At 40.7% G+C, this 25,378-nt stretch overlaps 1 protein-coding gene across 3 annotated transcripts; it reads left to right on the forward strand.

Moving 5' to 3' along the window:
- The first annotated feature begins 8,289 nt into the window (after nt 1-8,289).
- Nucleotides 8,290-24,848, forward strand: SFPQ (splicing factor proline and glutamine rich). 3 transcript variants are annotated; one of them, XM_053897724.1, is made up of 13 exons: nt 8,290-9,204; nt 9,894-10,082; nt 10,420-10,721; nt 10,811-10,906; nt 11,939-12,135; nt 12,253-12,337; nt 13,052-13,169; nt 13,501-13,549; nt 13,630-13,751; nt 16,160-19,339; nt 22,524-22,571; nt 23,268-23,354; nt 24,757-24,848. In XM_053897724.1, the coding sequence occupies exons 1-10, from the start codon at nt 8,395-8,397 to the stop codon at nt 16,295-16,297; spliced, it is 2,106 nt and encodes a 701-aa protein (XP_053753699.1). In that variant the 5' UTR covers nt 8,290-8,394; the 3' UTR covers nt 16,298-19,339; nt 22,524-22,571; nt 23,268-23,354; nt 24,757-24,848. The 3 variants fall into 3 exon arrangements, with proteins under 3 accessions (XP_053753699.1, XP_053753695.1, XP_053753701.1); XM_053897720.1 differs by having other exon boundaries at nt 16,160-22,571; XM_053897726.1 differs by lacking the exon at nt 16,160-19,339.
- Nucleotides 24,849-25,378: the final 530 nt, after the last annotated feature.

The raw sequence follows: 25,378 nt of genomic DNA on the forward strand, positions 1-25,378 counted from the left end.
ATGGAGTGTGTGCAGCTAGCTGCTTTCCAAGGAGATGGAGGAAGTGGCACGGCCACTGAGACACCTAGTGGTGAGGATCTTTACTGCACCGTTAGAGTTTGCCAGTTGGACCCATCTAGAAGCCACTTATTCCAGGGGAGTGTGCATTTGAGGAGCTTAGGTGCCCTCTTTTCTCCTCCCCAACAACATAATTTGAGGCCTCTGTTGCATGCATGAAGCTATAGAGACAAGTCCCAAAAGATCCAGAAACTGAATAGCCTCTGCAAGGTTGAAACCATCAAGCTAATTAACCCAAATTAAGCTGACCAACATGGCTTCTCAGGCCCTGGGATACAGTTTAAGATGTAAATTTAGTCAATTCAATTAATATTCATTAGGGAGCAGCAATGCGTTTCAGCAAGCATATTATCTCCATCTCCTACCCTTCTAGGCTCACAAAAAGTTGAACCAGAGGATAATTATACTTGTTATTTATTGTAGTTATAATTTTGAATTGTAAGTTCACCCACATCCAGAGTATTACAAGGTGACGATTGTTCCACATGCCATCCAGGATAATTTACATTTGAACTATGGAATTGTGCCTAATATCTGAAATTAGTCATTTATGACTGGGGGCATTCTTCAATGATTCTGAAAAGGAAAGATTAATGGATTGATTCATTCACTCATCTCTTAATTCATTCAAATACATATTGAGTGTCCCAGCACTAGGCTCTGGGGCTATGATGATTAAAAGAGAATCTAGGTCATTGCCCTCATGATCTTACAACCTAGAGGGTACAATTCAGAAAGTCTCCACAATCAGTGAAATGATGTTAGGAGAATAAAGTACAGGGTGACAATCAAGTGATGCAACTTGGTCTCTGGGGTCACAGAAAGCCTTCAGAGAAGGGCAGGTATTAGTTTAAGTCCTGAAAGACAGATGGGAGCTACTCAAAAAGTGGGAAGAGAGTGGCCAGAGGGAGACTATTTCAGGTGAGAACATGATAAATTAAAGAACTCAAAAGTGGTCAGTGTGACTACAGCAAAGAACAGAAGAGGGAGAGATAAGGGAAAAAGAATGAGATGGCTGGGGGACGGAGGGCCACCTCAGGAATTTTGGATTTGTGTGTTTCTCCTAAGGGCAATGTGAAGACAATAAGGAGTTTTAAAGAGGAGCGTAAGGGGTGCCTGGGTGGCTCAGTAGGTTAAGCGTCTGACTTCGGCTCAGGTCACGATCTCACAGTTTGTGAGTTCAAGCCCCGCGTTGGGCTCTGTGCTACAGCTCAGAGCCTGGAGCCTGTTTCAGATTCTGTGTCTCCCTCTCTCTGACCCTCCCCTGTTCATGCTCTGTCTTTCTCTGTCTCAAAAATAAATAAACGTTAAAAAAATAAAATAAAATAAAGAGGAGCATAAGAAGTATCAGATTTGCTTTTTTTAAAGATAAATTTTGGCTGCTGCCTGGAAAATAGGAAGAAGGAGGGCAATTATAGCACCATTTCTGTGTCTCCCTCTCTCTGACCCTCCCCCGTTCATGCTCTGTCTTTCTCTGTCTCAAAAATAAATAAACGTTAAAAAAAAAAAAAATAAAGAGGAGCATAAGAAGTATCAGATTTGCTTTTTTTAAAGATAAATTTTGGCTGCTGCCTGGAAAATAGGAAGAAGGAGGGCAATTGTGGCACCATTTAAGAAGCTTTTGCAAAGGTCTAGGTGAGAAATCAGGTAAGTGTATTCGCTGAAGTTACAGTGGTGGTGGTGGTGGTGTTTTAATCTGTAAAATGAAGGAAACAATACCATCAATCTCATAGTTGTAATGAAAATTTAATATTAAGGATTTATAACAGTGTCTGGCATATAAAATGATCAATTAAGTTTGGCTATTGTTATGATATTGGCTATTATTTGAGGCAGCTCTTTCCTACTATATTAAAGTATTTTCCTTAAAAAGAAAAGAATAAAAGATTTTCCTCTGGGAAAATAAAACTTTTGACATTAGAGTGGGAGTGAGTGAATGAGGGTCAGAATTTATTCTAGAAGTGTATTCATTACCTGAATCTTTTACGGTTAACACATGTGTAGTGTACTATTCGTGTAATTTTAAAAAACTGATAACTAAGGCTATAATCGAACCTAAGCATCAACATCTGGAATGAAAGGAGGATGTCTAGCAGAAGGTGAAGAGTTTGAAATGTTTAATTAGAGAGAGCTGGATTCAAATCCCAGCTCATGTATTAGCTGTGTAATGCTGGGAAAGTTACTAAACTTCTGTAAGCCCCAGTCTCCTCATCTGTAAAATGGAAATAATCCTAGTATCAAGATTATAGCATTGTTGTTAAGATTAATGGAGATAATAGAATGCCCAGTGTAAAGCTAATGGTCACTAAGTGGCAGCTATTCCCATTATATGGAATGGAGGAAATGACCATTTTTCCATTTCCTAATGTGTTTGGTATAATCTGAAAATTTTTTCATCCAATATAATAAAGATTTTTTTAGAATAATCATCCTCCTGTTTCAAAATTTTAAAAAAATGTAAAACTCAGAGTGTGGAATTTTATTAACTGCCTTTCAGCATCCATGCACTTTTCATTTATTGATGAGATACATTAGCTTAATAATTAATACTTCATTAAAAATTTTTTTTAATGTTTATTTTTGAGAGAGAGACAGAGAGACACAGAGCATGAGCACGGGAGGGGCAGAGAGAGAGAGGGAGACACAGAATGTGAAGCAGGCTCCAGGCTCTGACCTGTCAGCACAGGGCCCGGCACAGGGCTCAAACTCATGAGCCATGAGATCATGACTTGACCCAAAGTCAGACGCTTAACTGACTGAGCCACCCAGGCACCCCAGTACTTTTCTTCTAATACCTTAATGTTAAGACATCCCACTATTCCTAAGAAAAACTACTTAGTTGCAGTGGATCATTCTTTTAATCTACTATTAAACTCAGGAATAGACTTTCTTCAAAAATATATTACAGGGGTCCTGGCTGTCTCAGTCAGTAGAGCATGCAACTCTTGACCTCAGGGTCATGAGCTCAAGCCCCATTTTGGGTGTGTACAGCTTGCTTTAAAATGAATGAATGAGTAAATAAATAAAGTTCAAATAAAAATATATTACAAATTTCCTTGCCTTTTTAAATAATACACTAACCAGACTTTTTTGTACTGAACTCCATTTGTCTTCAATACTCAAGCGCCTTTAGGGGTTTTTGATTTTCTCATAACAATAGCTGGTGTTTACTGAGCACTTGGAAACTACAAAGCACTTTGCATAATCCTCACAAATTCCCTAAGGAGTATGTACACCTTAGGGAGTGTGTTAGAAAAGTAAAGGACCTTGGTATGCAGCCCTTGAGATGGAACCAAAGCCCATTCTTCAGAGTTATGCTTTCATTCATTCATTCAACACATATTTATGAAGCATTTCTGTGTTAGTGTCTGTGTTAGCTACCAGTGGTACAGTCTTAAAGAACTCAGACTCAGAATCCCAGTCTAACAGGAGATCGACAGTAAACAAGTGAAGAAATACACAAGTACAATGTGTGAAGAGATCTATTCTATACATTACACCGATGTACAGGATGGCATAACAGAGGCTTATCTCAGATGTGGTGATTGGCAGTGAAGGCTTTTTGAGGTGACGTTCAAGCTGAGATAGAAGAATGAAGAAAGCTGTAACTGCAGGAAGTTGTGGGGGAACAGTGCTTCAGGCTGAGTAAGCAGCAAGTCCAAATATCCTGGGGCAAAAAGCATAAAGACGAAGTAACTTGATAAATCCTAAGAACAACAAGTGAAAGGAGTCAGAGAACTAGAGAGATAAGACTGGGTTGGGGCAGTCACTGGCTGGCTCAGTGAGTACAGAATGCAACTCTTGATCTTAGGGTTGTGAGTTCTTGATCCCTACCAATGTTGGGGGTAGAATTTAATTTTAAAAAATATTAAAAAAAAAAAAAACTGGGAAAGCAAACAGGGGTCAGACCAAGTCAGGCCTTGTAATCTTGGTAAGGTGTTTAGATTTTATTCTAAGAGCAATGGAAACCACTGGAGGGCCTTTAAGGGAGGAAAATGACATCTGAATTATGTTTTTTAAAAGATCACCCTAGCTGCCACATGGAAAATGGATTAGAGGGGGCGCTTAGGTGGCTTAGTCAGTTAAGCGTTCAGCTCTTGATTTCAGCTCAGGTCATGATTTTATGTGTAAGATAGAGCCCCAAGTCAGGCTCTGTGCTGACAGCACAAAGCCTACTTGGGATTCTCTCCCTCTTTCTCTCTGCCCCTTCCCCACTTTTCTCTCTCTCTCAAAATAAAATAAACATTATAAAAAAGAAGAAGAAGAAAATGGATCAGAGAGCACCCAGAAAGAGAGGAAGAAGACAAGTTGAAAAGTGGTTGAGTTAATTTTAGGTATGAGATGGAGATGAAAAAAATTAGGTTGTAGTGGTAGAGATGGAGAGAGGTAAATGGATTCAAGATATACTTTGTAGGTAGAACAGATTTGGGGGTTTTATGAAGAGGATGAATACTTGTTGTTTTTTAACAACTAGGCGATGCTAATTACTATGCTGGGGAAGATTGTGGTGAGGAACAGGTTAGGTTGATAAAATCAAGAGCTCCAGCTTACATATACTAAATCGGACATGCCAGCAACACCTCCAAGTTGACTATCTGACTTGGGAACTCAGAGGACAGATCTACTCTACTATGGAAATATAAATTTAGATGGTATTTGGTCTTGAAAAGGTTATCTACATAAGTAGAGAACAGTTGTTAAAGAGTACCCAGAAATGAACGCCAAAATATCTCAGCATTTAGAAGTCCTATGAGTGAGGAGTCAGCAACGGAGAGGGATCACTGAAGCAGGAGAAAAATCATGAGTGTGGTGTCACAGAGGCCAGTGAGAGGTGTTTCACGAAAGACAGAGGGCCATCTATGTGGAAGGTTGCTAATAGGTAAGAAGAGATGAGTACAGATTTTTTTAATTTTTATTTAAAAAATTTTTAATGTTTATTTTTGAAAGAGAGAGACAGAGTGTGGGCAGGGGAGGGGGACAGAGAGGGAGACAAAGAATCCAAAGCAGACTCCAGGCTCTGAGCTGTCAGCACAGAGCTCGTCATGGGGCTTGAACTCACAAACTGTGAGATCATGACCTGAACCAAAGTTGGATGCTTAACCAACTGAGCCACCCAGGCGCCCCTAGATTTTTTTTAAAGTTTATTTATTTATGTATTTATGTATTTATTTATTTATAGAGGAGGGAGGGAGGGGCAGAGAGAGAGAGAGAGAGAGAGAGAGAGAGAGAATCCTAAACAGGCTCTGTGCTGTCAATGCAGAGTCTGACGTGGGGCTCGAACCCGCAAACCATAAGATCATGACCTGAGCCGAAGTCAGGAGTCAGACACTCAACCGACAGAGCCACCCAGGTGCCCCAGTATAGATTTTTAAAAATGTTTATTTGTTGGGGCGCCTGGGTGGCGCAGTCGGTTAAGCGTCCGACTTCAGCCAGGTCACGATCTCGCGGTCCGTGAGTTCGAGCCCCGCGACGATCTCGCGGTCCATGAGTTCGAGCCCCGCGTCAGGCTCTGGGCTGATGGCTCGGAGCCTGGAGCCTGTTTCCGATTCTGTGTCTCCCTCTCTCTCTGACCCTCCCCCGTTCATGCTCTGTCTCTCTCTGTCCCAAAAATAAATAAAAAACGTTGAAAAAAAAATTAAAAAAAAAAAAAAAAAGAAAAAGAAAAAAAAAATGTTTATTTGTTTTGAGAGAGTGAGCGAGCAGGGGAAAGACAGAGAGGGAAAGAGAGAGAGAATCCCAAGTAGGCTCTGTGCTGCCAGCGCAGAACCCAACTCAGGGCTTGAACCCACGAACCACGAGATCATGACCTGAGCCAAAATCAAGAGTCAGATGTCCAATCGACTGAGCCACCCAGGTGCCCCGAGATTAGTATAGAGAAGTGTTTATTGGATTTTGCAACATGTGGATCACTGGCATCCTTGGCAAGGAATCCTTAAAGGAGAAGAGTGGGCCGATTGGGGTGGATTTAAGAGGAAACTGAGGTGAGGAACTGGAGACCTCTAGTGTAGATTTGTTTTAGTTTTGTTGTAAAGAGGAATGAAGTAATGAGATGATAGACTAAAAGGAAGGTTTTGTTTATTTTGAAAATGGCAATGTTCCAGGGGCGCTTGGGTGGCTCAGTTGGTTAAATGTCTGAGTTGATTTTGGCTCAGGTCATGATCTCCTATTGGTGACATTGAGCCTGGCATCGGGCTCTGTGCTGGGAGTGGAGCCTGCTGAAGATTGTCTCTCTCTCCCTCTGCCCCTCCCTCACTCATGCTCTAGCTCTCTCTCTCAAAAAATAAAAAAATTAATTTAAAAAATTTTAAAGGTGGTAATATTCCAATAGAAGTAATGATACAGCAAGGAAAAATCCTTGAGAAGGCATGAGGGGGTGGGATCCATATACTAGAAGGGGGAGTCTGCCCTTTGATAGGGGCAAAGACACATCTTTCATGGTATCAGGAAGGAAGACAGAAAAGATGGGTATAAATGCAAGTAGGCCTTGGGTGGCTCAGTTGGTTAAGTGTCTGACTTCAGATCAGGTCATTATCTCATGGTTTGTGAGTTTGAGCCCCGAGTTGGGCTTGCTGGTGTCAGCTTGGAACCTGGAGCCTGCTTCGGATTGTGTCTCCCACTCTCTCTGCCCCTCCCCTGCTCATGCTCTGTCTCTCGCTCTCTTAAAAATAAATAAACATTAAAAAAAAAAGAAATGCAAGTAGGCTTGAGGCTTTCCAGCTGGATGAGAATGTTGCTCTCTGATGATTTTTATTTTCCCCAAAAATAGGAGAATTCATTATGGTGGAGTGAGAGAAGAATGTGTAGGAGTTTGAAGAGAGAAAGCACGAAATACTCTATCTCTGAAAGAAGGGAAGTGAGAAAGTAAATTTACTAGTGAAATTCAGTAAGATGCCAGAAAAAGTCTAATGCCCTTTTGAGGTTTGTGGTCAAGAACTTAAATTGAAAGCCTCAGCTCTCATTAAGAAGGGGAGGATTGGGATTAGTGTAATGGAGAAAGAGGAAAACAAGACAATCATGACATCTAAACCTGGTGACACAAGTTATGACCGTAAGAACGTGAGAGATAGTGAAAAAGCAGTACATTTAATGATTTGGAGGTTTTGAGGAAGTCAAAGAATCAAGAGGTACTGATTGGACAGTTACAGTTACTGATCAGACAATTGAGATTCTTGAAAAGGAGATTTTAGAGATGGTGTAGTTACTGGCAATAACAAACACAGGGCGACTATGATGGGGGTTGGGTAGCTACTATAGGATAGAAGATTGTTGGAGGTAAAGAATTGACAGAGTATTGGGTATTCATCCACCTAGATGTTGAATGATGAGCAGAAATAGAGATGGAGAGGAGGACAATGAGCCATGGCCTAGTATTAATTGAGGGAGGAATGATCGATCCATCAAAAGGTCCATAGATGACAGTAACTAGGAAGGGTGTTAAGGGATACGGTTAGAAGATGCTGTACGAAGGAAGAAGGATGGTGCCCATTGGTTGATTCCATACAGATATTTTAACGTTGTAATTTGGAAGTATCTTAATCTGTCCACAAAGTATTGAGTGCTAGGAATTAAGGAAAATGTTATATTCCTCCTGTGACTTGTGCTTGTAAATTACTAGTTTACACACACGCTCACACACAGTCAAAACTTCCTTTTTTAACAAAGAGTTCACTAACTTAAGCCTATTCCCAAATTTATACTGCTAGAACAAACCTGTACTCCGCTGAGGTTCCAAAATGAAATCAGTAAGCTTGGGTGTGTGAAATCGGTAAGATTTTAGTTCTCAAGTTTAATTGGCCCAGAACAAGGTAGAGTAGATAGTAGATACACGTAATTTATGCTTTTGAACCAGAGAACGGAGAACAGCTGTTCTTTCAGGGCAAGGATACCCGGAGGCAGCTCTTGGGAGTAATCAACAAAGAAAAGGGTCCTCTAACATCTCTCCCCAGGAGCTGATAGGGCCGTGGCTTATCAGGGAAAACTGCTCTGGCGAACCCATTCAAATTTCTCACAGCAAATCACAGTGGCCTGCAGCCAACTCCTTTTCTGCTCATTGGCCAACTGGAAACTTCAGCCCCTCCATGCCTCCCTCCTCTCATCCGGAAGCCAATCGGAAAGATTAGCGTTCCGTAACTTTGTGTCATCAAGTACCGTACTTGCAATTGGCTATTGGAGCTACAGATCGAGAAGTAGGCGGGGCCAAGCCAGCTGGCCTATATAAGAGGAGGACAAAGGCGGCGCGCCGCCTGTGTCATCCGCCATCTTGTGCGAAGCAAGGTGGCCTCCACGTTCCCAGAGCGTCTTCTCCGCTTCTGCCTCGACCGCCCCTTGATTACAGACATGTCTCGGGATCGGTTCCGGAGCCGTGGCGGTGGCGGTGGCGGCTTCCACCGGCGCGGAGGAGGCGGCGGCCGCGGCGGCCTCCACGACTTCCGCTCCCCGCCGCCCGGCATGGGCCTCAATCAGAACCGCGGACCCATGGGGCCCGGCCCGGGCCAGGGTGGCCCCAAGCCCCCAATCCCACCACCGCCTCCGCACCAGCAACAGCAGCAGCCACCACCGCAGCAGCCGCCACCACAGCAGCCGCCGCCACTTCAGCCACCGCCGCATCAGCCGCCGCATCAGCAGCCGCCGCCGCCGCCACAGGACTCGTCCAAGCCCGTCGTTCCTCAGGGACCCGGCCCGGCTCCCGGAGTGGGCAGCGCTCCGCCGGCCTCCGGCTCGGCACCGCCCGCCACTCCCCCGACGTCTGGGGCCCCCACGGGCCCAGGCCCCACCCCGACCCCGCCGCCCGCTGTCACCTCGGCGCCCCCCGGGGCGCCCCCGCCCGCGCCGCCGAGCAGCGGTGTCCCCACCACCCCACCTCAGGCCGGGGGCCCCCCGCCTCCACCCGCAGGGGGCCCGGGGCCCGGTCCTAAGCAGGGCCCAGGACCCGGAGGCCCGAAAGGCGGCAAAATGCCAGGCGGGCCGAAGCCCGGCGGCGGCCCGGGCCTAAGTACTCCTGGCGGCCACCCCAAGCCGCCACATCGAGGCGGCGGGGAGCCCCGAGGAGGCCGGCAGCACCACCCACCCTACCACCAGCAGCACCACCAGGGGCCCCCACCCGGCGGGCCTGGTGGCCGCAGCGAGGAGAAGATCTCCGACTCGGAGGTGAGTGTCTCCCGGAGGTACGCGTCGGTTTCCCTAAGATGGCGGCGGCCCCCTCCTCCTTCCTTTCCCGGCCTCCATTTTGTCGGAGACCGGAAAGAGCGCGTGCGCGCGGGCGGCCGAGGGCGGGGCCGCTGCCGGAGTAGGGGGCGGACGGCGTGGGGCCTCTAAGAGGCCCGAGGGAGGCTGGCCTGGGGAGGCAGGCGATGACAAGCTGCCCAGGGCCACGTTAAAGCTAGCGGGTCCTGGGAACCAGACTAGAGCGTGCTGTGTAGGGTTGGAGAGATCTGGGAACTTCCGGCCTTACCGGAGCAGGCACAAGTCATGTGGGTGACAGCAGGGTTTTGGTCATTTTTTTCATGTAATACTTGATTTGTCTTAACGTCTGCTACGATATAGATTTGTTAGCGACACTAAGCATATACAGCTGACGAGGTTGCTCATGTAGAGTCGAGTCTAGAGAGGGCTGTAGGTCTATTCTCGAGTGTTCTGGATGGTTTGGGCTGTTTGTTCGGATAGTTAACTGCATTGGAAATCCGCAAATAAGTGAAATTTTGTTTTGATTTTAAACGGCATTGAAGAATAACTCCGTTGGTGGTGTTACCCAGGCTGGGAAAAGCGAACATTGTTACTGAATTTTCCTAGTTGATGAGGTGACTGGTGTCTGAAAAATTTCCTTTCTTTTTCATTAGGGGTTTAAAGCCAACTTGTCTCTCTTGAGGAGGCCTGGAGAGAAAACTTACACTCAGCGTTGTCGGTTATTTGTTGGGAATCTACCTGCTGATATCACAGAGGATGAATTCAAAAGACTATTTGCTAAATATGGAGAACCAGGAGAAGTTTTTATCAACAAAGGCAAAGGATTTGGATTTATTAAACTTGTGAGTTTTTTTTAATTTAATGTGGATTTAGAAGAGTGTTTTCATCTTTTGCTACTGCAGACGCTAGTGTTCAAACCAACAGCAATAAGTTGGTTTTTAAATTTTTCACCTTTTTTACAAACAAGATGCCACTTACATGGCGAATAATTGTCGGTACCTAAGAAAAGAGGAGAGTGGGTGGATAAGACATTTAACTACCTACTCTGAGTGGTGTCTGGGAGGGCTGCTTGAACTGAGCCTGAGGAAGAATAGGAGTGGGAGTTAAGCTTTTAACAGTTTCAGAGTGGACATTAGCCAATAGGAGGTTATTAACATGAGCATGTCTGATAACTTTCAGGAATCTAGAGCACTGGCTGAAATTGCCAAAGCTGAACTTGATGATACACCGATGAGAGGTAGACAGCTTCGGGTTCGCTTTGCCACACATGCTGCCGCCCTTTCTGTTCGAAACCTTTCACCTTATGTTTCCAATGAACTGTTGGAAGAAGCTTTTAGCCAGTTTGGTCCTATTGAAAGGGCTGTTGTAATTGTGGATGATCGCGGGAGATCTACAGGGAAAGGCATTGTTGAGTTTGCTTCCAAACCAGCAGCAAGGAAAGCATTTGAAAGATGCAGTGAAGGTGTTTTCTTACTAACAACGTAAGTTCTTGTGCTTATCCTAATTTTTATTTATTAACTTGGATGAGGAAGTTGAAACGAAGTTAAGACGGAACCATTTTTGTTATTAGAACTCCTCGTCCAGTCATTGTGGAACCACTTGAACAATTAGATGATGAAGATGGCCTTCCTGAAAAACTTGCACAGAAGAATCCAATGTATCAAAAGTAAGATTGATTTAAATTTTAAGCATTTTTCTTATTTAAGTCCAAACAATTTGCAGTAACTTTTCACTTTTGCCTAGAAAATGCAAAATTCTTCAAATGCATATATGCTTGATAGAAATCTAAGGCTCAGGAAGTTTAGAGGTTTTGAAGCAGAGATCTTCAAATGCCTAGTATTCATTGTTGAGATAGGCATAGTTTACATGGAATTTTGTTTTGTCTTTAGAACAGTTGTGTGAATAGGTATTTTCCTTTTTAAGAATGGAAAAAAAAATACTCCTTGATTAGGCATTTGGTTAGAGGAAACAGAATTAGGAAATGAGGAAGGTAGGATTGCTTTTCAGTGCCCATTATTTTCTGTTACCATACAATTCTGGGACATGTATTACTTTTTTACATAAAGGTTTAAAAATTTTAAAATTTTTACTCATTTTTGAGAGGGTGGGGAGGGGCAGAGAGAGAGGGAGACACGGGATCTGAAGCAGGCTCCAGGCTCTGAGCTGTCAGCACAAACTGCAAGATAACAACCTGAAGTGAAGTTGGGCGCTTAACTGACTGAGCCACTCAGGCGACCCAAAGATTTTATTTTTAAGTAATCTCTACACCCAATACGGGGCTCAAATTCATAAGGCTCAAATGCACAACCGCAAAATCAAGAGTCATGTGCTTCTGACTGAGCCAGCCAGGCATCTTGGGACATGTATTATTTTTGATGTAAAGCTATTTTTTAAAATTTATTTATTTTGAGAAAGAATGCAAGTGGGGAGGAGCAGAAAGAGAGAACCCAAGCAGTCTCCATGTTGTCATGATGTGCAGAGCCCAACTCAGGGCTTGATCTCATGACACTGAGATGACCTGAGCCAAAACCAGAAGTTGGACGATTAACCGGCTGAGCCACCCTGGCGCCCCTGCCATCCCCTGCCTTTGGGTATTTCTTAGAGTCGATAGGCCAGGGGCAAAATCAGTGTTTTTAGGGTAATTGAGTAGTCTTTCTTATGTGCATCCACAAATCGGTTCATGTTGAAATATTGTCAGGGAGAGAGAAACCCCTCCTCGTTTTGCCCAGCATGGCACATTTGAGTATGAATATTCTCAGCGATGGAAGTCCCTGGATGAAATGGAGAAACAGCAAAGGGAGCAAGTTGAAAAAAACATGAAAGATGCAAAGGACAAATTGGAAAGTGAAATGGAAGATGCTTATCATGAACATCAGGCAAATCTTTTGCGTCAAGGTAAAAAAAAAAAAAAAAAGATCCTGTTGTGTAAATTTCACTGATAGGCTGAATTGCTTTTTGAACTTTTTAGAACCCCACTAATGTGAATTCACAACAAAATTTTCTAATGTTTAGATCTGATGAGACGCCAGGAAGAATTAAGACGCATGGAAGAACTTCATAATCAAGAAATGCAGAAACGTAAAGAAATGCAGCTAAGGTAAAATTTTGTTAAACTAAATTAAGCCTTTTCTTCTGCATAAACATTTAGAGGAAAAGATACACCTAAGTCTTGCAGGTGAGTGTGGCATACAGAGGTTAAATACGGACATATGTCAGTGTTGGTTTGACACTAAATCGGAGTAGAGTGTAAGGTTTTCATTTAGGACACCAATTTTCTTTGCCAGAATGCTTCTAGGTCTGTTCTAGACTCTCTTTAGGCTTTCCTGTGTGTTTGCTTTAATCTAGACTTTGTAATTCTTTTTTAATGTTTATTTTTGAGAGAGAGGGTGAGCGAGCTAGGGAGGCGGCAGAGAGGGAGGGAGACAGAATCCAGAGTGGGCTTTCTACTCAGAAGAGTGCCTGGCTCAAACCCATGAACTGCCATGAACTTGGAGAAGCCGAAGTCAGGTGACTAATCGGCTAAACCACCCAGGTGTTCCTCTAACCTAGACTTTGTAAAGCTCTGAGGCAGACCACTAGCTTTTTCCAAGTTGACTTATTTATTTTAAAGTTCATTAATTTTGAGATAGCATAGCATGGGAGAGCACAGGTAGGGAGGGGCAGAGAGAATCTCAAGCAGGCTCTAACTCACAAACTGAGATCATGACCTGAGCTGAAGTCACATGCCCAACTGACAGCCACCCAGGCACCCCTTCAAATTAACTTTTAAAAGATGTGGGTGACCGTTCATGTGCTTGATGAATATTTCCAGGCAAGAAGAAGAACGACGTAGAAGGGAAGAAGAGATGATGATTCGTCAACGTGAAATGGAAGAACAAATGAGACGCCAAAGAGAGGAAAGTTATAGCCGGATGGGCTACATGGATCCAGTAAGTAAAATTCTATTGCAGTCTAGTTGGAGTTGTCTACAAAACTTGTAGGTACCAAAAATATGAAGTCTTACTAAGTTAAATATAACATTTCACTTTATAGTTTTTGTTTTTACAAGTGTATTATGATACGCTTTGAGTTTTATCTTCTTGGCTGGGCCTAAAGATTTCATTGGTTAGGAAGAAGCTTTATCGGTTTTTGGATAATTGAATTTCAACAAGTGGTTTCAGGATACTGATTTTAAAAATAGTCTTCATCTTTGAGTTTTGGAGATTTTTTTTGTCTAAGAATTCTTGGTATGGACATATGAAAGGGATTTTTTTCTTTCAGAGAGAAAGAGACATGAGAATGGGTGGAGGAGGAGCAATGAACATGGGAGGTAAGCATGAAAATAATATTAGCAGTACCATTCAAGAGCTGTATTCTGGTTGAGTTGTAACCAGCATTTTTGTTTCCTAGATCCCTATGGTTCAGGAGGCCAGAAATTTCCACCTCTAGGTGGTGGTGGTGGCATAGGTTATGAAGCTAATCCTGGAGTTCCACCAGCAACCATGAGTGGTTCCATGATGGGAAGCGACATGGTAATGTATCCTGTGTGACGTAGTACAAAGGAAATTCTCATTTTTCACAACTTACGTGTGTGTGTTTTGTTTTCTGTTTTTTTTTTTTCTTTTGTTTTGTTTTTTTAAGTAGGTAACTGAACCTCTTTTTAGTTCCCGTATCATGTAAATCATAATATTGAGGAAAACTTTGGCAACATAGAAGAACTCAGTATGCGGTAACCTAAACAGAAACGGTTGCCAACAAGAAGTCAATGCTGTCAGTAGTATGTTGGAGTTCTCTTCGGCAATAAGTAGACATAGGTGCTTTCCATTATATTGCTTGTGTACTTTTGCACTCTAGCACATGGCAAATCCAAATTCTAAATGTTAGATGATGTACCTGATTATTCTACATCCACGTGAGAGTAATCAAATGGCAAACTGTCATTCATTAAGCTGATATTTGCCATAAGTATGAATCAGACTTGCAGTTTATAGTTTTAGGCATGTTTTAGTGATGTGTAGGACTTTGACCTATATTTGGTGTGGTTTCTACCCATGAGAAGGGAGTTGTTTACTGTTTTGACTCGTCGTTTCCCACTTGTTGGGCCTGTCAATAGGTGCACCTTCTAAAACACTGACATCTCTATATTGCTACAGGATAGCAACAATCCATGACCATTTTAAGCATACTAGTTGTGTGCATTTGATCTGAACCTTCTTGATGCTTTCATATTTTAACTGTACAGGTAGTCTGTCAGGATGCTTTAGAAACAACCAAGTGAATTGGTCTGAGTGGCTGTGTTAGGGCTTTACAAATCCATAGGAAATTTGAATATTGGATTTAGAGGTGGGTTTAGAGAAGTGTGCATTTTCATAACTGAGTTGAATATGATTGGTTCACCTACAGGCTTTTGGCAAAGGAGAGGGAAGCTGCAACACATAGCTCTTTAGGTTTATTTTACAAATAGGAATGTAAGGATTTATTATGGGGTCTAATCCATTTAAAGCCTACTTGAGGTTTTTTGAGAATTAGAATCATAAATAGCTGGTTGGGTAAATGTAGTGTTGTTTTCTTCAAAATGAATTTAAAAAATAACATGGGTAACATTTTGGTTTATACGCTTCCTAAAAGGCAGATTGTAGGTCTGTATCAAATTTGTAAAATATAATTTGGCATGATGTTCCCACAATTGAGATTTTTTCTGTCTCCTGTAACAGGTAGGGTTCTGAGATGTAATAACATAACCGTGAAACCCCCAAATTTTCTCATGGCTTTTGAGAAACACCGTACAATGCGTTAAAACCCTGACATTTTTAGGTTTTTGAGAAATAGTTTAAAGAATTGAGATTCAGTTTAAGTAGTCCTATAGTATATAGTAGAAAACATGTTTGAACTATGTATAGGAAGTTAAACACTGCTTTTTTCCCCTCCCTTTTGGAGTGATGTTTTCTGTAACTGATTTATTTTGAATAGAATTTGTAAGGCTTTTGTGCTTTGCATATCAATAGGATTTTTCTGTTTGGGAACATAGGTTTCTAAGATTAAAGTACTTAAAACTAGATGGAATTACGAATTCCTGCTTTACTGCAGTCACTTAAGCTTGGTGTTAAGCTGTTTGGGAGATCCCCAAAACATGGAATCATAGCTAAGTGTCCGTAGACTTTCAAAGACCCGAAGGAAAAGCTGGGCTGGTGTGGGGGTGGGCTGTATATTTAGTCAATTTGCAACTATACTACTGTGAACATAATTGTCTCTGCTTATTTAGTGATGGTTCTGAAGGTGGTATACCTGTGAGAATATGGCAACACTTTTAATGAAGTTACTGTGCCGGTTAAGTGACTAAATCTGTTAGTCTTTTATGCTTTTTCTTTTTGTAGTCTGGTAGCATTTTATTAAAACTTTGAACGTTTTAAGATTCTGCAACTTAGCAGATGTGTCTTAAGATCTTGAAAAGCACAAGGTTTCTTATGCAGCTCATGCCACTAACTGGTGAGTAGGTCTTTGTCACTTCATTGAGTGAATTGAATCTGTCTGGTTGGGCTTGTTAGGCTTACTTGGAAATTAAATTTCCTGTTCAGACCTTGAAAGTGAGAAGTTTGCAAGCTTTTGCAGTGGGTTAATCTGATGTGAAATTTCTTAAAACTCATTTTGGAATGGGTTTTCACATCTGCACTAATTCTTAAATTTTTTAGCACTACAGGGAAGACCTATTCTTTGAAACAGGTGTATGAGAATGGCTCAAGTGGGAACATACCACAAGGCATGTATTATCGTAAACTAATTTTCAAATTACCCTTTTTTCCTTTCTATGTTCCCGGTACCTGTGGATCGACTCATTGGTGATTGTATCGACGAACGTTGACTACGGAACCTTCTAAAATATTTACTTAACACACATGGACATCAACTACATATAATGAACTGTTAATTACTGTTCCAATAGCGTACTGAGCGCTTTGGGCAGGGAGGTGCGGGACCTGTGGGTGGACAGGGTCCTAGAGGAATGGGGCCTGGAACTCCAGCAGGATATGGTAGAGGGAGAGAAGAGTATGAAGGCCCAAACAAAAAGCCCCGATTTTAGATGTGATATCTAGGTTTTCATTCCAGTTTGTTTTTGTCTTTTCTTGTTTAGATACCAATCTTTTAAATTCTTGCATTTTAGTAAGAAAGCTACCTTTTTATGGATGTTAGCAGTTTATTGACCTAATATTTGTAAATGGTCTGTTTGGGCAGGTAAAATTATGTAATGCAGTGTTTCAAACAGGGGAATTCTTTTTCCTTTTTATTTCCTTTTTTTTTTTTTTTTTAACTGTATAATGTCCCTCAAGTTATGGCAGTGTACCTTGTGCCACTGAATTTCCAAAGTGTACCAATTTTTTTTTTACTGTGCTTCAAATAAATAGAAAAAATAGTTATAATATTGATCTTCAACTTTGCCATTCATGCTTCTATGCACATTAGGCTAGGTATTCCACTTCGAAAGCATGAGCGTGTCTAGGCCTTTGAATGGCATATGCCATTTCTGGGAAATGTATCTGTAGGCTAAGCATTGCTTTCTACAAATAAGTACCCCCTCCCCCCCCCTTGTTTTAAAAAGAAGAAATGCATATTGAAGTAGTTTCATGATTTGTTTGGCATTATAGGAAGCAAGCTGGTGCTAAGTATTTTTAAATGGTTATGTAAGCAAGCTGAACTGTAACTCTTCCTTCAGGAATGTGTATTAAGATTATGGAATGGGTGAAAGACTTGGTAGGGGGAGAAAGTGGGTATGACTAAATGGATCTTTATGGCCCTATGATCTATCCTTTCCTTGAAAGTTTCTGAAGAAAAAAGTGGAAAGATCATTTTGTTGCATTCCTCCATTCTTGTTTTTAAAAGAACAAGTCCCAAGCCCTACAAATGGCTTGTATTGAACTTTCATATTTGAATTAAAGATTGTTAAACATGAAGCCTTTTCATGTATTACTTCAAGCGATTTATGAAGATGGGGTTTAGTGTGAAAAATTCAACTTGCAAGTAAGAAGCGTAGTAACCATGAAGTAGGTTTAGCTACGTATACATTTGTACTCTGTAACTTTTACATCTCCTTGTGCTACTTCTGGTGGACAAAATCTGTAGGGCTATGAAAACTTGTTCTCTTTTCTAAGAACTAGTGGTGACTGTTAATGACCAGTAGCGTTGTAGATCACGATTCTTACTGTAAACTATTTGTTAACCTGCTTTTCTATAGTTTACTTTTGATGTAGCACTAAATCTGGAGAGAGTTGCTCATGCTACACAGTACAAATACCCCTTTCTCCCACCATAAAGTTTTGGAGTGTTTCGATGGTGTTGTCAGCTGATTGTCAACTTCATTGAATCTCCTTCCATTAGGATAAGACATTCTGACTTAACATTAAAGTAGATTGTTATTGTTGTCTGATAGTACGATGGGAACCTGTTTTCCCAGCGTATGTATGTTAGCAGAGGAACAGCTTCCTAAAAGTAGGTAAAGTAATTGAATGGTTTGGCTTTGTTCTTAGTTCCATTCAAATTTGTACATTACAGAACTCTTACTATGGAATGTGTCTTCCTCCTTTTCACCTCTGTTCTTGGTGCTAATTGGCAAAGGTAAAATTCTAAATCAAATCTTCGTTAAATGCTGAAGTTTAGTATTGTGCCTGAGTACAAAGGGAAACCTCTTGTTGAAACCCTGAGCACTTTCTGCATAGGAAACTGGATAATACTAAAAGTAAAACACTAGTGGAGTATAAAGGCATGTCACTCAATTCTGGTTGTGTGACTTGACAGGTACATGGTGTGCTAATTAAGGAAGAGAATCTCCTTAGAATATGTTTATTATTTCTTCCCCAAGACACTTGGAAGTCGGTAGTAGTTCCACCATAATTCTATCCATGAGGAAGTTTTGTCCCAAGTCATTAATTGGTGATATGTATGAGGTTTTCTGTATGGAAACAAGGGTCTGGATTTGAAAGGAATCCATTACAATTTGATTGAATTGTATGGTAGGGACTCCACTAATGATAAATTAAGGGGTGTTCATGGGACACCCACAGAGGGTGAACGTGAATGTGTGTGGGCGGGGGCTGGTGGGGAAGTGGGAAAATCTGCCTATAAAATTAATGTTTCAGTTTATTTTTCAGATTACATGCCTTTCTTTATAAGGGATGCTGGCACAGACCCCTAAAATAAGCTTTTGTTAGTACTGTACCTTTGAAGAGTGGTGAAGGATGCTAATGGATAATCTCCTGAAAGTTGTGGTTTTGCTAGCCTTACTGTGGGCTGTAGAATTGCTAAACGTTGTTTAGCAAATAATGTTGCTTAGTTTCCACTAAGTTTTGCCTTTTCCTCACTGAAACAGCAGTGTACCAAGGGTTGTAAGCTACTCAAAGAGACTTTCAATAAGTCTTGGAATGCATATGGTAGTTTTTAGCTTAATGTGAATTTAAATCCTCTTAAAAAGGAGTTTCCTAAAAGCTGATATGAAATGGGTGGGAAAGGGAATGTAGTACTTTTGAAGTATTTCAGCCATTTTTCTTATTTAAAGAAACCAGCTGCCCCCATTTCCTCTTCTCCACTTTCTCTCGTAATTTTAAGAGGAACACTGATCATTTTAAGCTTATTACTCCTAATCTTTAAACTGCATTCTCTACGAGATCCCAGTGTATTCAGTAGGTACCTTATAAGATTAACTGAATGGCTCACATTATTTAGTGAAACCATAATCCTCTGCTTAGAACACTAATTAAAACTCCTAAGAAGTCCTATAAACCCCACCACTCTTTATATAGATGTATTATACCACTAATACAAACAGATAATAATTTGGGAAATTGTAACGTTACGCCTGTGCAATTTTTATAAGTGGCATATTATGGCAGACAAAAATTTAGATACTTGGCTTTTCTCGGGCAAGCCACTACGTTGTGGCGGGATGTTTTCTGGTGTTCTTGGACTGCAATTGTGCACTATTAAAGTAGTGGCCTGCTACATAACTGCATTTAGCCAGCATTTCTGCAGTGCGTAACTGTGAGGAACGTAGTACCGCAAATGGCAATGGACATTAGGACCCGGATGTAGTATTCCTGCTTGCTCCAAGATTCTCATTGCCGACTGCATACAGGTAGGTAACAAGCAATATAATCTAACTTGGTGACTTGCTATGTACTTTTATTCCGTGGGCATTCTGACATCACACTTCTGACCATGAAATTACAGTGCAGCACCTAACACTTGGATGGTAAAGCTAGCTGCTATCAAAACTGCGTGGGTTTGGGTTTCAAGCTGTAATTTGTCAGGCAGAAATCAGTGCTGTTGCAGTTCTCAGATAAAAAGTGCAAACTTGATTCTTTGGTACATCTGATGCAGTTGTGTGGTTTCCTTTAGTTGCATTGTAACTGAAGAGAACGTGGAACACGTCAGTGGTGTGGGGGAGAGGGAATCAAACCATACTTGGAAAGTAGAGTGCTTTTAGCATCTTGACATGGACTGTAATAGCATGTGATACTGAGTCTCTGTTGTAGCAAACTGACCTGCCCATAGGTCAGCAATATCCATTTCAGAATGCAATCTTGGTAATCATTCTGCAGGTTGGAGTGAATTAAGACTAAAAAGTACAGTGGTTTTTTTTTTTTTGTTTTTTGTTTTTTTTGTAATGTGACTTAAATTTTTTTTTTAATGGGCTTCATGGGAATACCTTTGTTACTAACGTGGGCTTAGATGGGAATCTAATGTGAATAGTTCCAAGTTATGTGACTTGTCTAAATATGTCTATGCTCTAAACCTGGGGGAAAGTGGTGTGGCATGTTGACTTGCCTGCAGTTGAATACACGTTGGGAATCATTTCCCAATCCTAAGACTTCTTCGTCGTATTCTGTAGGATGACTGCAAATGTTCAGAGTAGATTTTTGAATTTGGTTCCCTTAGCTTTAGGGATGTGATGTTATAATCCAAAATGCTTACCAAAAATAAAAAAATAAAAAGTCTTCAAAAGCAGCTTTGGTTGCTTAGGACTTCAGCTTTGTAAGCTTTGCATCGACTGTTGTTCCAGACCTCAATTCAACTTAACTTTGGTCTCCGAGCTGGTTTTTAGCTAGCATGCATGGAAACAGCTTTCACGTATAATGCTTTCTGCTCTGTAACTGGAAGTTTGGTTTACTTTGCATAAATGCCGGTGAAAACTCTTCGTGACTATGAGAATTTTCTTCCATTGTATCAAGAAAAATGGCTTGCTCTTTGGCAAGCAATTCACAAGGTGGGGACAAATTTGTACTTTAATACGTAGTCTATTCAAACAAATACCTTGACTCTCCTGTTAGGTGAAAAAGCAAATGGTGACTAGTTTAGCTCTTTGTTAATAATACAATGCAGTTCAAACATAATGCTCAATATTAGTGACAGTAGTGTCGCTAAATTGACATACAACCCCGATGGGATTTTCCTGTGGCATAATCCATTAAATCGGTGGCCAACGCTTGCTACCGTGATTTAGTGATTCAAGTGTTTAGAAATAAAAGCTCAGGTTCATTTCTTAACAGTCAATAACAATTTTGAGAGAACGTACTTGTTATAATATATGGACTTGAGGAACATCATTGGGGTGGGGGGTTAATTTTGCTTCATTTCTGCTTATTTCAAGATGAGTAGGCTTTTGCACTTTGAAATGAGAAACCTGTGACTTAAGTCAATTCTAAACTAGTTTCGATTTGTATGTAGCTATAATTTGTGAATCTTAGTGTAGAGGATCTTAAAATCACTCACTCAAAAAGCTGGGAATAAATGGGCTTCAGTAACACCACTATACCGAGGTGCTTGCATTGTATTTCATAGTGTTTCCTTGTTGCAAACCAGAATTATTCTTTTTAATGAGAATGGTCTAAAGTTCAGAGGTGTGATGCCAGAATGCATTTTCGTACTGTTAGGCCCTTGGAACAGATACCGGTGCTTTCTGAAAGATGAAAGAAATGGAATGGGTGCTCTTCACACAAGGTTGCAAAACCTACCAAGAATGTATAATAGTCTCATTTTTCCCCAAGAAAGAGATGCGTGTGACTAGTTTTGGACTTTTAACCTTAATGGGGGTTGCATGTCTCCTATTGTTAATCATTGTCAGCTGCAGTGACATGATCAACAGTCCTGCATTTTTATTGCCTTTCCCTTAATGATTTTGGACAGGTTTGAGAGAGCCAGGATGCTTGTTCTGGGCCTTTATTTGGTTTTGGCTTTAGCTGATAATGTTTCAGTGTCTGTCAGCTAGTGCAGTTCTCAAATGGCTGCCTATTAGGGAAAGAATTCTGAGGATTTGACTGCTCCTAATCATCTGTCATTGCTGCTAGATAATGATTGGCAATTTTTAAGACTCAACTGTGGAACTCTCACAGTTGTACACCATCAACCATAAAAATGTTGCTTTTGAACACCAGTGCTGAAAAGATTTTATTTGGAGGGTGAGAAGGGGGCTGGATGCAGAGTACTAGGATAATCTGGAGGATGGGGGAGAATGCAAAACGATATAGTATCCCTTATGGATGGTACATGTGCAACAGGGAACTCTTATTTTTTATACCCTTGGCAGTAACTGATAATCAGGGAGGAAGAAAAACCTGGAACTTGAATTAAGGCTGATCTTTCTGGTTTTTGTGCACTGCGGCCCTACCAGGCATATATATAGTGAAGGTGAATGTCTTCTCCCTCAGAAAAATGCAGGTTCCTTGCTGTCCCGAATAAGGCATAGCTTTCCTGCCCCAACTTAAAACTCAGTGAGGACTTGGAGGGAAAGAACGAGGCAAATACATAGGATTGCAGGATAACAGCTGCAGTGTTGTGTACTGTGGAGTGGGGAGGGCACTCTTCTTGGAGGACTCCTGCTGAAGGTGGTCAGTCCACCTGAGAATGGAAGACATACTTGAATGGGGGGCAGGGTATGTGCTTTTACATGAAAAGAGAGCTGATGTTAAAACTCATTTGGTAAGGTAAACGTTGTCACATACCTTCACATAAGGGATAGTATATTTTGGGTTGCAGTCAAACTGGATTGTGCTCAGACTGGTGAAAATAGCAGTTAGGCTTTTGTATTTCAATTAAGATACAATTTTTATTTGAATTCAGCTGTCTACTTTATTACTTTACATAAGAATAATTTTAGATTTTTTCCCCCCATCAAGTTTCTTCCTGTTGTTTTTTTATTCCGTAACTTGCCCCCAATCTTTTGTCTCTGGAATTTACTCTTTAAATTTTGAAGTTAACTAGCATTTTCAAAACCTTTATACCCTTGTCTTTTATATTAACTTTCTTTTATTATTCTTTAGGTAAGAATGATTGATGTTGGCTGATATTGGAGTACTCATTCACTTCAAGTAAGTTTCTTTAGAAGTCCTAACCTGTAGAAGAGTTTGAGTTTGATTTGTAAAAAGGTTAAATAATTTGATTTAGCTATGTGGGGCAAAACATGTTTGATTTTTAAGATGTTTACCTCTCCTAAGATAATGTCCGAGTGTTTTGTTTCTGAAAATAGTTGTTTGCATGTGAATGTGAGTGGGAAAGAGAAAGTGGGGAGTATTTTATTATAAAAGTGTCAAACAGTAGGAGAATTGAAAAAAATGGTTGGATCTGTACCTGAAACTAATAGAACTTTGTGTGTCAGTTATACTTTGTTATTAACTTCGTATATTAACATTGTATGTTACTTTTACAACTATAGAAAAAGATACATGGTTATGTAGAGAAAATGGGCAAAGAAGGCTTGAATTGGTGGAGAATTGCCATCTTTTTAGTACTCTAAATTCCACTTTTGACCCATTCAGAATGGGTCATTGGTAGAGGAGGAAAAATTCTGAAGTGTTATGTGAAGAAAATTTAGAATGTCACCTTGGTGTGGGCCAGGTCCTTCCTAAGTAAAAACAGCAAAAGAAAATACAAACCACTGATTGGAACCCAGACCTGTACCCCAGAATGTGCCTCTTGTTGATGTGAGAATACAGTGTACATACTAACAATTAATTTAAAAAAATGTAATATGTAATATGCTATATAAATTCTATTTTTAATGATAGGTGGATAAGCTATTAATCTCAAGACGATATCCCACAACATGAGCCAAGAAGGAAAGCCACAACTTGTTAGATTCAGGAAGTGTCTGGGTAAGTGGAATCATTCTTACTTTGTAAACTGCCTTCCGGACAACTCTTGGGTGTTACAAACATGATTATTTATGTGTGAATATTTCATTTTAACTTACTCTGTGTTAAAACTTCCTTGTAGGGAATATGTTTTTATAGTACATATTTATAATCATTTTAACAGCCTTCTTGAGGTTGTAGGTCTTGTTTGTTGGTTTGGCTCAAGCCTCAGGAAAACAGGGACTTCAGTTTTCTGTAAGAGTATGTATGTATATCTACCTTTGTCCATTGAACTATGCAGAGGAGAGTTTGGAAAATTTAAAGTTCCTTGGTTGTTTTTGTATTTTTATTTTAATGTTTGTTTATTTTGAGAGGGTGTGTGCGTGAGCCAGGGAGGGGTAGGGGCAGGAGAGAGAGAATCCCAGGCAGGCTTTGAATTGTCAGCACAGAGCCTGACACGGGCTTGATCTCATGAACCAGGAGATCATGACCTGAGCCAAAATCAAGAGTTGGGTGCTTAACTGAGCCACCCAGGTGCCCCAGGGTTCCCGGTTTTTTAACCACATAGTCATTTGATGGGATCTCCTATAGTTGATCTCATCTGGTTGATGTATTAGAAGGGTTGGCAATTTTGGGGTTTGTGTTTGTTTGGTTTTGTGAGTTTTTTTTTTTTTTTTTTTTTTTTTTTTTTTTTTTTTTTGAGAGCAAGTGTAAGCGGGGGAAAGGCAAAGAGAGACAATATCTTAAGCATGTTCCATGCCCAGTGAGGACTCCCATCTCATGACCATGAAGTCATGACCTGAACTGAAATCAAGAGTCAGATAGATGCTTAAGCGACTGAGCCACCCAGACACCCCCCGGGTTGGCAATTTTAAAGAAAACTCAGCTCAACTCTGCTATTCTACCTGGGAAAGCCATCGTAGACAGTAGGTAAACAAATGGACATGACTGTGTGCCAGTATTTTACAGTAAGGTAGTAGGTGGACAATAGCTTACTGTCTTCTCATCTAATACAAATTGCATAAATAGATAACTAGATAATCACTCAGGTTTAAAGGGCTGTCATAATCGTAGTTTGAAAAGAGAATAATGTAGAAATAGCAATAATTAATTGACTATATCTTAAACCTAGGGAAGGTGCCAATTAATGGAGTATCTTAGATCTTCCTTCCAAGAGTGGTTGCTACTTAAGTTCTAGTGAATGGAAGTAAACTTGAATCAACTAGCTGGTGACAAAGTCTGGTGTTAAAATAATCTGCCTCTTAAAGAATCCTTAATTATATAGGTCATTAAATATTGTTAATACCGCACTCCTTGATTAGTATTGTTTGGTGTTAGGAAGTTTACTTGGTGCGAAATGGTAAATGTTTGAGAACTCTGATTCTTAACATATTTTGGAGTAATTGTTTCTTTTAATTGGCAGGATCAGGTGAACTGTGTCCAGAAAACCAGTGAGGAAGAGGGCAAAGAGGAATGAGCAACCTAATTGTTGTTAATAAAGACATTTTAAAATCAGATTGTGCTTTTATGTGTTTTGGTTTTTGTTTTTAAGTTAGGACCTTTTGTTTCCTAGAATTCTCCTTATATGTCATCACCTTGTTTCTAGGTGATATAAAAAGATGCTCCATATTGTGGGCATAGAACTGGTTATAATTCAGGACTCTTTCTTGGACCTTTTTGACAGAGCTACTTCAACATTAATTACTGATCAACCTTAACGGCCCTTCCTCACTGTCCTAACTAACCTGATTTAGCCATCGATAGTTTAAAATTGCCTTCATTCTTTATAGGTTTTATTCCTAAAATTAGCGTATGATGAATACAGCAATTAACTACATGCCCCTCCTTCATTGGGTTTCAGGCATTAATAGCATTTTGTGTCCCACTTTGTATTTTACAAAAGAATCCTCAGATGCTGGTTATTACAGGGTACTCCTGTTAGTTCACAAAGAAGCACAGACAGAATTACAGCTTGCCAAATGACGAGGTTTCCTCTAAGTTGAATTTCATAATGCAGTAGCATATGGACAGGGTCTTTGAATATA

The sequence above is a fragment of the Panthera pardus genome, unplaced genomic scaffold (assembly GCF_024362965.1).
Source record: "Panthera pardus isolate Hobbes unplaced genomic scaffold, ASM2436296v1 HiC_scaffold_11, whole genome shotgun sequence".
Classification (NCBI taxonomy): Eukaryota; Metazoa; Chordata; class Mammalia; order Carnivora; family Felidae; genus Panthera; species Panthera pardus.

Bases quoted from the DNA above. Each gene is read 5' to 3' on its own strand.
- SFPQ (XM_053897720.1), top strand. From the start codon at position 8,395: ATGTCTCGGGATCGGTTCCGGAGCCGTGGCGGTGGCGGTGGCGGCTTC. The intron at 10,083-10,419 runs GTGAGTTTTTTT...GATAACTTTCAG, and splicing joins GATTTGGATTTATTAAACTT to GAATCTAGAGCACTGGCTGA. The intron at 12,136-12,252 runs GTAAAAAAAAAA...TCTAATGTTTAG, and splicing joins GGCAAATCTTTTGCGTCAAG to ATCTGATGAGACGCCAGGAA.